General features: G+C 33.4%; 1 protein-coding gene across 1 annotated transcript; it reads right to left on the reverse strand.

Moving 5' to 3' along the window:
• Positions 1-1,086: 1,086 nt before the first annotated feature.
• LOC106066349 (synaptonemal complex protein 1-like) lies at positions 1,087-11,154 on the reverse strand. Its single transcript, XM_056037764.1, has 7 exons — positions 11,122-11,154; positions 10,190-10,288; positions 8,105-8,222; positions 7,902-7,979; positions 5,692-6,659; positions 4,950-4,983; positions 1,087-3,192 (listed from the first exon to the last, which is right to left on the reverse strand). Exons 2-7 carry the CDS (start codon positions 10,286-10,288, stop codon positions 2,771-2,773), a joined length of 1,719 nt encoding a protein of 572 aa, XP_055893739.1. The 5' UTR covers positions 11,122-11,154; the 3' UTR covers positions 1,087-2,770.
• Positions 11,155-12,468: the final 1,314 nt, after the last annotated feature.

The following is a 12,468-nucleotide window of genomic DNA, read 5'->3' on the forward strand; positions in this document are numbered from 1 at the left end:
GGTTCCGAGTAACACGGTTTGGGAAACATTACTCTTAGTAAAATAGAAGTTTGTGTTAGGTCCAAAAGAAATAAAGGTAGTGCATGCATCTACATTAAAACCATTTTTATGACAAACTTACGATTAAAGGCCTTTCCTGTTAATACAGTTTGTAAGTCTTGGAGAATCGATCAGTCATCAAATAGAATTTAAATGATATTATTTAAATCATTATCTATACACCTCAACTAGGCTAGATAAATGGTAAAGGCTGATAAGTCCCAATAAGATTTTCTCTTATTAAAAGTCTTAGTGTATAAGTAAAGATCAAACAAATAATCCTACATAGCTTTGTTATTAGATCTAACAACGCCGCTTCTATCTTCACCAAACGTAAACGCTCGTCGCTGTAGGAAGCTAGGGGAAAAAAGCTAGATCTTGGTTTCTAAATAGTCCGGAATTCTATCTGCCAAAACTCCTTGGTAATACTTCATTTTTTCAAACAGTTTCTGGAGCTCTGAGGTTGAGCTAATTGCTGGTAATCACTCATTTTCAAAATCTTGCAAAGAGAGATAAACAAAAAATTGTTCAGGTTTCTTACAAAGTTTACTGATTTACATCCCTTGTTCACTTTTATTTAAAACTAAGTAAACTTATAATGTCGTAAACAATGAATGAGGTCTCTCCAGCTATTCACTATGAATGTTTACGATCACAATGAGGATGAACGAAGATGTAATAAGATTAAGAATGATTCAAAATACTGACAGAGATTTTCAAGAACATGTACATTGAGTCAAGAGCTACTAACAAACTATAAAAAGAAGTTCTAAAATATGTACACTTCCGGCTTGCTATTGAACATTTGCAATATATGTAGGTCGAGACTTGGGCTGCGTAGCCTTAGGAAATATTGCATTCCTCATTTATCTTCGGACTCGAAGACAAGCCTTATTATTATTGCATATTTTATAATGACGTATATCTTATCACTCATTGAGAGGTGGGGATGGGGCTTGAAAACAAGAGCATAAAGATTTATCCACCATGTGCACTGATCATAAATAATAAATTTTTGAAACACAATTTACAACAGAAACACATTAATATGCTATACAAAAAGTTTATTAAATTTGATTAAAATTTATTGAGAAATATCATTTATTAAGCAACGACATAGTCATATGATACAATACAACTACACGTTTTGTTTTTCTATTGAGGTATTTGGAGCTAAGTTTTCAAGATCTCTTATAGTAGATCTGCATCTGCTCTCGGTCTATGATTTCTCAGCCACGGTTTACATTCTTTAAGCCACACAACAGACCTTGTGATCTATAGAGCACATGATATTCAGGTCATCTGGGGCCCACGGTAACGAGTGTGTCATGTGGTCAGCACAACGACCAACCGCCTTGACTTTTCCCAAACAAATGTCAAGTGCCCATTAGAGCTGGGTGGACTCAGGACGCCATAGGAACCCGAAATTAAAAATTCCAGTCCTATCCCCGCCTCTTTTAAAATTTGATTTTAAATGTTTGTATTTTGAAAAAAATGTAACGGTCACACAGTAGTGTTTATATTTTTTTTAAATTACTTTAACTGTCAAAGTTCTATGATAATCGTTAGAGCTGCTGTCTAGATACCAGTCCACCCAAGATCCAGTCAGTTTCCAACTGTTTGAGACCCATGAAGAAAATGTAAGTTAATGAAAAGGAATTTTAAAAACAGAAAAAAAAAATTCAGATGTTTTAATCTTAAGAAAACGTTTTTATCAATTTATATATTCGGATTACGACAGCAAAGATTTGTTTTCAGTTGGAAGTAGAACAATATACAACTTTCTTTTCCCCTTCTCTTTGGATAGTTAAAATGCTGTGTTAAACATTAACCATAGGAATATAGTTTGTTAAGGCAAGAAATGTATATAGGAAGAACAATTATAAGTATCAATAAAGGTAAATAGATAATAGAGCATCGAGTACAATATGCTCGGAAAATGAGAATCAATAACTGAGACAAATGTATGTTAGAGTAATATCGAATACAGAGCTATTGTGATGGCTAAATAAATATTGAAAAGATTCTTGCTTAGGTATCCTCTAACAACAATGTTTAAATACAATGTATGACAGGCACCAATAGTGAAACAATACAATTAACTTCTGTTGTGTGGAGGTTTCAAGGAACAAACAGACGAACAGAAACAATTAAAAGAGCATCTTTTACAATGTACAGATTTCTCTTCGAAATTTAGGATTGCGTCAATAGAATGAATTCAATCCAGAACAACATACTGTTACCATTTCAACATCTTGAAAATTATTTTAATAAAGAAGTTTGAGGTAACTGGATGGAGGGTGTTATGCAGTAAAATAATGTATTGGTTTAAATTTTAAAAAGTAGTAGAAAAGTTGTTAAATACTGTAGAATCGAGATTTTTTTTAAAAAGGATCCTAGGTATAAAGCTCCAGCATAACTGAGGATATCTTAAGCATGTTCACAGTGGCAATATGGCCAAAGGATGGCCTGCTGACCACTGTGAACATTAAAATTAACGCAAACTATTTTTTATGGCCATATCTTGAAGTCCTCGGGGCTGGCAAAAACCTTCCCGCAGGAAAACACAAGAGGTAAATAGAAAGGGAAGGGAATAAAACATTTAAAAAAAAAAGAGGCTGTCATTGAAAGAGATTCTAGTCAACGCTAAAGACAGGCAGGAATGGGGAGAGACAGTCAGCAGATCTTGTGTGGTCAGAGTAAGGGGTGTGTGAAAGTGAAGGTTAATATTTCAAAGCTTCTTGATTAAAACGCAAGAGAAAAACGAATTATTTCCCAGTTTTAAACGTGAATAGTCCAAGGCTGACTTGATATACAGCTGGTCACCCTTGTACATATGTATTGGTGTTATACTACAAGACGTCAGATTTTTGTGATGCGTTTGAGAAAAGACGCGTGGACTTTCTTTACCACTTTTATCTTTATAATAGACATGGAACTGAACCTTCATATCAGTCAAGTTTTCAACCATCAGACAACAGAGATATATCCCATCGTGAGGCACTGTGTACGTACTTGTCGACATATTGTAATGAGGTGATAGAGTTACATTACCGACACGATTAAAAAGAGTTAATATTGTGTCCTTCTTTATGTCTGTCTCCTTCATGCTGGCCACTTCCAAGCAAAAAGCCTCAGCCTCATTGATGGCTCCTGTATTAAAGAAAAGCAATTTGAAAAAAAAAAGGTTATAAACAGTTGAATTCGATAAATCGGACCAATCAGTTATTAGGACTAGAACGATCACGGCGAGATATGGTCAGATTAAAACGGATTTGACTGTAATGCAGATCTGTTTTTCTTTTATATAAAATTTGACCGTTGGATATATCTTTCGGGAAATGTCTTTATGCAAATTGTGTATTATTTAGAGCACTAAAACTAAATGCTCTAAATTCCCTGTTAACTCGGTCCACTATGAATTAAAAAACTTTATAATAATGATCAGAAACACAATGGAAAATCTGGTTTTAGATTGCCATGCTTAAAGGTATATTTCGTCTACGAGCGTATAACCAAATCTAAATATTTGTGTGTCAATCAAAATTCTGAGAAATATCTGAAGACAGTTTCTCTGGCTTCTCTGAGAGGAAGAACAGAAAAATCATTGTCATAGCTCTGAATATTGCAAGGTTTAAATATTTTTTTTTTTACAAAACAAAAATAATTAATTACCACAAATTGATGAACTAATTGGTTAATGTTATAAGATTCCTGTATTGTCATCGAATATGAATAATTGTTCAAATTTCAACTTTACCAGATCATGGGCAGTGGGAGAGAAAAACATGTACACAATTTGTATTTGACAGACAAACGGACAGACGAAGTGGGTTATATAAGTTTGAAAAAAAATAAATAAAAGGGTAACCTGCTAGAGTTCGAGAATGACGTATGTATCTTAAAAAAATGTTTTTGTCTAGATTATTGGTTAATCGGTCACTAATTACTAGTTATAGTCATCAATCTTTATTTACTTTGATGTCATCCAATTAACAGTCATAGCAGTTGTCAGTTGAGCGTATCTGAAAATGCCTAACTGACCTTGACAATATCATGTCATGTTTACACTGACTATATAGTGAATTCTCTTCTTTGTTGTAATGAGAGCTGGTTAATATACATGTAACAAGAGCATTTATAATATATATATATATATTGTTACGAATCTCACTATCCAGACTCTCTGCAAACTGCACCATACACCACCAACGTAAAGAACTTGACAACTCAGGGCTCCAAAGTAACGTTACACTTTAATAGTTGAATAAATAACAGCCAATACTGTACAATTGGCAATACGTACACTGTACAAATATCTCTCCGATAACACCGTACCGCCGTATCAACTCTTGCACTGGGTTCAACAGTTCAGGACTGACTTCACACACTGGGGCTCGTTGTGTCGGACTCGATCACAGACCAAGATCAAGACGCCAGTCGTCTCAACTGTACTTTACAGTACTCCGCACAGAACCATCGTAATGCTCCGTACAGAACCACACCGTTGAACTGTGCTGTAGTCGACCGTGTTCTGAACCCCTGCCGTGAACCTCCTTTCTGAACCGTCTTGACTGCGACACCTCCGCTCTTTATATAGGGTCCCTACTGGCCTTTTAGAACTGGACGGAACATCGCTCGACGTTTCTAGCTTCGTCACATGACTACATTCCTCGTGACGGCTGACTACACACCACTACCCCCATCTGTGCCACCACCAGGTTTATAACACTATATATATATATCAATCAAGGAATTTTACTACTTATAAGTTAATTCAAGTGATTTGTGCTTGATATAAATATTGCTCATGAATACAGTGTCTCATTGATTTATTGATTTGAGTTTGAAAAGATTAAGTTCTGAAAGTTCTAAACGATGTGTTTCTACAAAAACAAAACCTTACTTACTGAGATGGACAATATCACTTGAACATTCAAGCACCTGTATATAAATAAATATTTTATTAAATTCATATGCTGACTACAAGGCTCCCGAAAGAAAAGTCATAGGCAACAATTCATCAACTGTAATCAACTTTCCAAAAGCTATTCTATTACGTGAATCGTCTATTATTAATTAATCCAAGATACTAAAATAATTGCAGGGCCAACTTATAGCTAATTTTTTATTCCTCTATCTATCTATCTATCTAATCAACCTAGCTGGTGGCCTAACCTATCATCTATTCTTTGACTTGAGGTGGACCTCAGAAGTATGTAGTTTCTTTGTTTCATTCTGTGCAAGATCAGCCGTTTCATAAGAAGATACTTGTGATAAAAAGTTGTTTTGTGAATGTTTCATTTAGAATAGTTTTTGCATTGTGTACTTGTGGGGACCATTATAATGTAGATAGACGGGAATGCTACAACTGATGGGTCTAAGAAGTGCATGTGCATACTCAATATTAGGAGGTTGGGGGGGGGGGGGCGATCCATTTTAAGAGGAAAAAAACAAGAAGAGATCTAATAGAAATTGAGGAACAGAAAACACTTGTGTTGGGGGAGCGAGGACATTGCGAGCCGTTTTATTGAAGGTGATCTGGGCAAAAGCTACACGCAACTATAGCATCATGTAAAACATAAGTAGCCTAAATGAATATCATAAAGGATATAAACTTATTTTTGGCAAAAAATAATTTTAACTACTAACTCTGCAATTTAGATCTTCTACTTGAGTCTCCAGATTAGTGATGGCCGATTTTGTCTGGATAAAATTTGTTGCAATATTTGCTATTCTCTTCTGCAAAGTCGAAATAGTTGTAGTATTAGAGGACTTCATCTCATTTATAGTTGTCGCCATCTCTGTGACACTCTTATTCAAAGTTTGTATTTCTGAATCACTGGAACTGAAAGTCGTGGCCACAGTTGTTAGAACGTTGTCCATTTCTTTGCTCAGTTTTTGAACTTTTTTGGGCAAATCTTTGACATTTCTCTCCAACTCATTTAATTTGATTAGCGACGTTTCATTTTCAGACTCCAGACATTCGAGTCTACTTTTAGAACTTCCAAGTTCTTTTCCAATATGTTCAGATGTTTGGTTCAGAGTGGTTTTCATTTCATCTTGGGTTCTTAAAATTTGTTCAAATTTTTTCTCTTTTTCTTTATTTGATTCGCACATTTTCATAATCTCATTCTTATTTTCATTGTTGTTTCCAAAAATAATTTCAGTTTTCGTTGTAATCAAGTCATTACAACTTTGAATTTGTTTCGTTAAAGTATCGATCTCTGTTTTTAAATTGTTTTCAATTTCATTTTGCTTTTTCTGGATTATTTCATTGCGTTCTTCACACTGGTTGAGTTTCTGAGATAAAGATTCAGTTTTAAAGTGGATGAATTCACTGGCTTGATGAAGTTCTTCAGAACATGCATTAAAACTTGAGTTATATTTAGTTTCCTCATTAACTTGTTTCTGTGAAATGTCCTGGATATGTTTTTGTTGTTCTGTGTGTTTCTTTTCTAATTGTTTAATTCTCTTTAAAAGTGTTTTTGATGAAGTTTCAAATTGTTCATTGAGTCTGGAAAGCTTTTCTTCTGTTCTTTCAAAATACTCATTGAAAGTTCTAATATGGTTTTCTAAATCTACTATACGTGATAAGTCCATACTTTTTGTTTTATGTCCTGTAAAATAGAATACACAAATATCATTTACACAGAAAGTCTAAAGATGATAATAACTTATTTGAAATTCTTGTAATACTATAGAAACAAGTTTAATAAAATAAAGTGATCTAATACGGAAATTTAATGTTAATTTCAAATAATTACTAGCCAAAATAGAAAACATATGTACAAGTATATCTGTCTTGAAAGGCATACAGTTCTATAAAACGATGCATTGATTTTATTTCATCTCGTTCAAGGGCAGACTTTGATGTGACTTAACATGCATATTCTGTCTTGTTACTCTTGTCACCCTAGAAGTCATTCTGACTGAGGGCTATCAAATTCTATACACCTGGAAAGCATGGTTGAGAGGCTAAGTACGCTTGAACCTGGCTTGGCTACCTATGAAGGGGGCTCGAGGTTCGAGAAGAGTTGTGTTTACCGAGCGCCTAATAGCAGCAAGTAAAACCTTCTCCCAGATACCCCTCCCCCCACATGTCCACAAATGAGATTGGACCATAGCGCTCTGAGCATGCTATAAGCATAGCTCTATATAAAAGCTATAATAATAATAATAATAATAATAATATATATACACAGTGCTATACTATGGCAGTTCCTGCGACGCTGCTGCTATAAAACTGCATTGGAGATTCGCCTTTCATTGTTACAGTACATCTACATGAAGAGGTAAAACTGATGTAGAGTTCAAAGCGTTCCAAACGTAACCAACGTTCAAATCCAGACCCATCCGAGGCCCAAACCTTGAGTCTTAGGATACGAGTCATGATCGATTTTTAACTGAAAGCGGCAGATTTTGTGTGTGTGTTTTACATGTTTCAATTGTTTAGATTATTGTTTTATACTAGCCTCAAAAGTCGTCGAAAGATGGCGGCGGGCAGGTGACAATACGGATGACACTCCAGAAGGCGTACACCATGCGTACATTGTGCTTTAAAAGAATGCCCAGTAGATTCCCAATATATTATTTATTTTGTCATCGTTTTTCTAGTGGGCAAGACAGAAATGGAGACTACAAGAGACGCAAGGCTGAACTATAGAATTCAACGTTGAAATATAGAATGAAATAAAGTGGTATAGAAATGACCGCTGCAATAAAAAAAAAAAACGACAAGAGAAGAGTAAGCCAGCAGACAAACGCCCAATCAATGTCGAGTTTATTAGTTGTTTTATTTTCCACTAAACAGACTAAATAGTCACAAGTGTCTCAGGCATTTCTGTCACACAAAATCTCACCTTGTACTTTTGGTTGGGAAGATGATTTTATATCTTCACACTCCTCTCTCAGGCTCTCTTCTGTTACTTCATTGTCACCTTCAATATATCGATAAAATGTGTTTGTTTTTATTTTCAGAAGTATCACATTTATTAAAATCTGGACAGTTATTGCATAGAATAGGCCAAGTTGGCCTCACGCAATGTAAATTAACTAGACTTACTTGCTATATCAATACAAGCCTGCAGAAAGCGACTGTTTCTCTCTAACAAATATTGTTTTATCTCTAGATAGCTGGCCTCGTCTTTCTCTTCTAACCAGAACACAGCACGTTGTATAACCTGATATAAGAATAGATCATTAATACATCAATATAAATACTTATAAAATATCTGAAATTATCAAAGTACTTGATAAACTTTGGTTTACAATTGAATACTTATTTTCTTTGAAATTTTAAAACAACTAACTATTTATTGAACAACAAAAGTAAAACTTGAACGTATCCAAACACCAGAACAAATATAATAAAACCATAGACATAATATTATATCTAGACTGGAAATCGAAAACAAATACTTATCCGCGATTGATCGATTCACAGACCTATATAAGTATATTTCTGTGTACGTAACTCTTTTTCAAGCTTTAAGGAAAGTCGCCCCAAATCTAGGAAAATCAATCTTTTCTGTCTTAGAAAAGTGATGATCTTTAGTTTTCAAAGTTTAGAAATAATGCAAACTCATTTATCGGATTTTTTTTAGAATGGGCTATTAATCACAGAACTATATATTCACGCAAATATACGAAACAAAGCCATTTCCTGTTACTTTCCATGTTTCAAAAATCCTAGATCGAAATAATTTATGTCTATTGATTTTAATCATCTTATTTACTTTTAAATAGATTGATTACTTAAATCTTTCTAGATAATGTATATAATTATGAGACGATAGTACTCTTAACTTCTTAATGTTAAACCATCACTTGCCCCAGTGCAACCAATTAGATTTTGAGTTTAAAATTCCTCTCCAAAGGGTTTGAGGTTAAACTACCCCTCTTCTATAAAACAAAAAATAATGTTTATTATAAAAATAAGATTTATTACACACACGCACACACACAAACACACACATATATATATATATATGGCCTGGCTAAGCCCATGTTAAATATTACTATTTCATACTGCCAAATATTCATTTTTTTATCTATGAATTCATCTATATATCTATTATAAGATCTCTTGAACTGCCCAAAGGATTAGCTGAAAAATTGTACCCATTCTACTTTTACGTCTAAGTATATTTACATAACTAATTCTATTTATATGGTTCTTACATCTAAATGTATGAATAACGGCTCTTCATCGCTTTAAAATACCACTTACGAGTTTCTGCAAACATGCTCAAGTGAGATTTGCATTCAGCAGTATGCAATAGTCATTCTATTTTAGCGGCTGTCCATATGTCGAGATCTCAAAAAAAAGACTACAAGCTCTATTAAAAATATAATATACCGTTGTCTTTACTAAGCTCCAATAATTAGAAGTACTACATTTGTGTTTTTTTTTTTGAAAGCGCATTTTTTGAAAATGTATGTGTTACTATACTAAGTATATACGTTTTTACTATTTTTATATCAATAACAAAAGCAGTTCTTGTTTTTCACAATCCTGTATGGGGGATAGCATAGACTTTTAAGCTTCCGTTTTATGACTAGAAAGCGGTGAAACTCAAAACGTGTCACATTTCCTTTTTTTTTTTTTTTTTTTTTTTTTTTTTTTTTTTTTTACATTTCTATTACATCTATGAAAATCTCTTTTAGTACAAACAAAATTTTATATGCGTCACTATACGATAATAGTCTACATGCACTATAATAAAGTGAAACTAAAATGATTGCTTGCAAAGTGTTTTACAAAAACTTTAGTTACAAAAGCTTTCTTCATAGACTTAAATATATTATATTATATTATTATATTATATTTAGACTGCACGTGGAGATCTTTGAACACTACAAAAAATACAACAAAGCGTAGTTTTGTAAAGTAGTTTTAAAATCTCAGCTAAAATAAACAAAATTAAAGAAAAAAAATCAGTCTCAAAATTGCAACCTTAACCCCCAGGTGCGAGAGGAACAATTTTATTTCGTGGGTGGTTTGAACCCTAAACACCCCTGGCTACGCCCATGATATTTATATATATATATATATATATATATATATATATGTATGAATATTAAAAAATATTAATGTATTGTTTATTTATGTACATATAAGTATGTGTGTATACAAACAAATAGTTACCCTAGTAACAGAGTCTTTAAGAACCTCCAGTTTTTTGTTCACATTTTCCAAATCGTGTACGTGTGAAGTTATTATTTCCTTCTGTCTTGGTGGTATCATCTGTGAAAAAAAGATTTTGTAAAAAAAAAAATTAATAATAATACTATTTATGAATTGTTGATGTCATTGATATTTATTTGTGTACATCTTTAAGTGTCTCAGTTTTCTAGTTGTTCATCTTATGTAAATTGCTGGCTTGTAAATAGATAATCATTTATATTTTATATTTTCTTAACACACAGACATAGCACAGACAGACATACAGATCATAGCAGTATGGGGACAATGTCGTGGCATTAGCATCGACAATAGATCAGTGGGAAAAGTCTTAAATAGACACGCACTTGCTTACATTTTTATACATCTTATCTTATAAAATGTAGATGTTACTTCAAATAGGAAAATGTTTCAGTTTCTATGAGTGTCCCTAGGTAAACATAATCATGCATGTTAATTAACGAGTTAAATTCTGCAAAGTCATCGGTTTTCCTGGCTGACTCAAGCAACCCATTCCATGCTCTAATAGCACTAGAGATAAAGGAGCATTGGTACACATTTGTCCTAGCATATGGAACGAGGAATTGCGCTTATATCTTTTTTTTTTTTAATTTTCTTTCCAACATTGTTTACTAGCATTACGGAGAAGTAAAGTCATAGAGATTGAGAGTCTGTTTCCATCGGACTCCTATTCTCCAACTTCACTACCTGAACATACTTTGGATCCTTATTTCTTTTCTTAGAAATGTCTGTGTTTTCATATCGATAATAAATGTTATATTCAGTTTATAAACACTCAACCCTTTAAGTTACAAAGACAGCATTTTTTTAAATACAAAAGTTTAACAGTTCCAACACGCAATGACTAACAACTCTGTAAAAGTACTTATTCTTACTAATATAAATGTCAACTTAATTAAGGAGTTTATAAGGTCAGCCTACCTTTGTTTCACTAACGCCCAACACTTGCTCTGTCGGGTTTTCCCGATATGATCTGGTTTCATTTCATATAGCCAGTGATGCCCAAACTTCGGCAAGCGGGCCTTTTGTCCTTTACGCCGCGCTGACTGCAATTTGAAACTATGTGTTCACCTAGCGTAGCTAAGGATTTGATGGCCCGGGGGGATTGACATCTTTGGGGGGACCCTTGCATTTTGACATTCGACATCATGACATGAGATAATGTACTTAATAAATATATAACCCTACATTCAAATATGTACAGTGTATCAATAAAACAAACAAGAAATAATCATTAAGAATTATTAATGAATAATACCGTTGTTTATTGGCGAAATAATGCATATAAGTAACAAAGCTTAATCGGTATAACTGTGGCTTTCCTCCAGCTGTTTGGGAAAGTGCCTGTTTGCCACACACAGTTATAGACCCCTAGCAGGACTGCCAATGAGGGTTCGGGAAGGTGCTTGAGGAACTGATATATATATAAAGTAGAATGTGAGGCGTATGTATGTATGTATGTATGTATGTATGTATGTATGTATGTATGTATTTATGTATGTCCCCGTATAGAAATTAAAACCGTTTCACCGATCTTGATAAAACTTGGCAGAAATGTTCCTTGGGTACTAACTTAGACCGTAGTGTATGTATTGTAGCCCTAAAACAAACTTAAGACCCTAAAAAAAAATGACCGACTCTATTAAAGCTATAGTATTTTATGGATCTAGGTTTTGTTTACAATGTTGACTTGAGAAAAGATCGAAAGGATTTAGATCTAGATCTATTTTTAAGAATTACACTTTGCGGCATATAGTTTTTTACATTGACATATGAAAATACAACAGAAGGTCTATTGATTTTATTGTTTGATAAAATTAACCTTCAAATTTGTGTTTCAAAGAGTCGAGTACATCTAACAAAAAAGGTAACGCATGCGCAGAGAGAAGCCTCCACGCATTCGCAAAACAAACTCTTTCCAATCCAATATTTAACTCTAGATTAGTCTAGATCTATCTCTAACTCAAAATCTAATTTAAAGGTGATAGATCTACTTTATACTTTAACACATGAATATACAAAATAAAGTCTATTCATTTCATACTTTAATCAATTATATGTAGGCCTACAAGCAAATGTTTTTATTTGAAAAAAATGGATTTAGGTCGATTAGCAAATTTTGATAGCTCCATTCATACTTTTTTTTACATTCACGCATTCGCTTTACTTATAACATTATTATTTCGTTTAATAGTTTACAAAACATTCTCAGTGACTATATC

Source organism: Biomphalaria glabrata, chromosome 8 (genome assembly GCF_947242115.1).
Source record: "Biomphalaria glabrata chromosome 8, xgBioGlab47.1, whole genome shotgun sequence".
Taxonomy (NCBI): Eukaryota; Metazoa; Mollusca; class Gastropoda; family Planorbidae; genus Biomphalaria; species Biomphalaria glabrata.

Excerpts from the sequence above, each read along its gene's own strand:
- LOC106066349 (XM_056037764.1), bottom strand. The coding sequence starts at position 10,288 with ATGATACCACCAAGACAGAAGGAAATAATAACTTCACACGTACACGAT. Across the intron at positions 8,223-10,189 it reads TTAAAGACTCTGTTACTAGG|GTTATACAACGTGCTGTGTT; the intron begins GTAACTATTTGT and ends TTCTTATATCAG. Across the intron at positions 3,193-4,949 it reads AAGTGATATTGTCCATCTCA|GAGCCATCAATGAGGCTGAG; the intron begins GTAAGTAAGGTT and ends TCTTTAATACAG.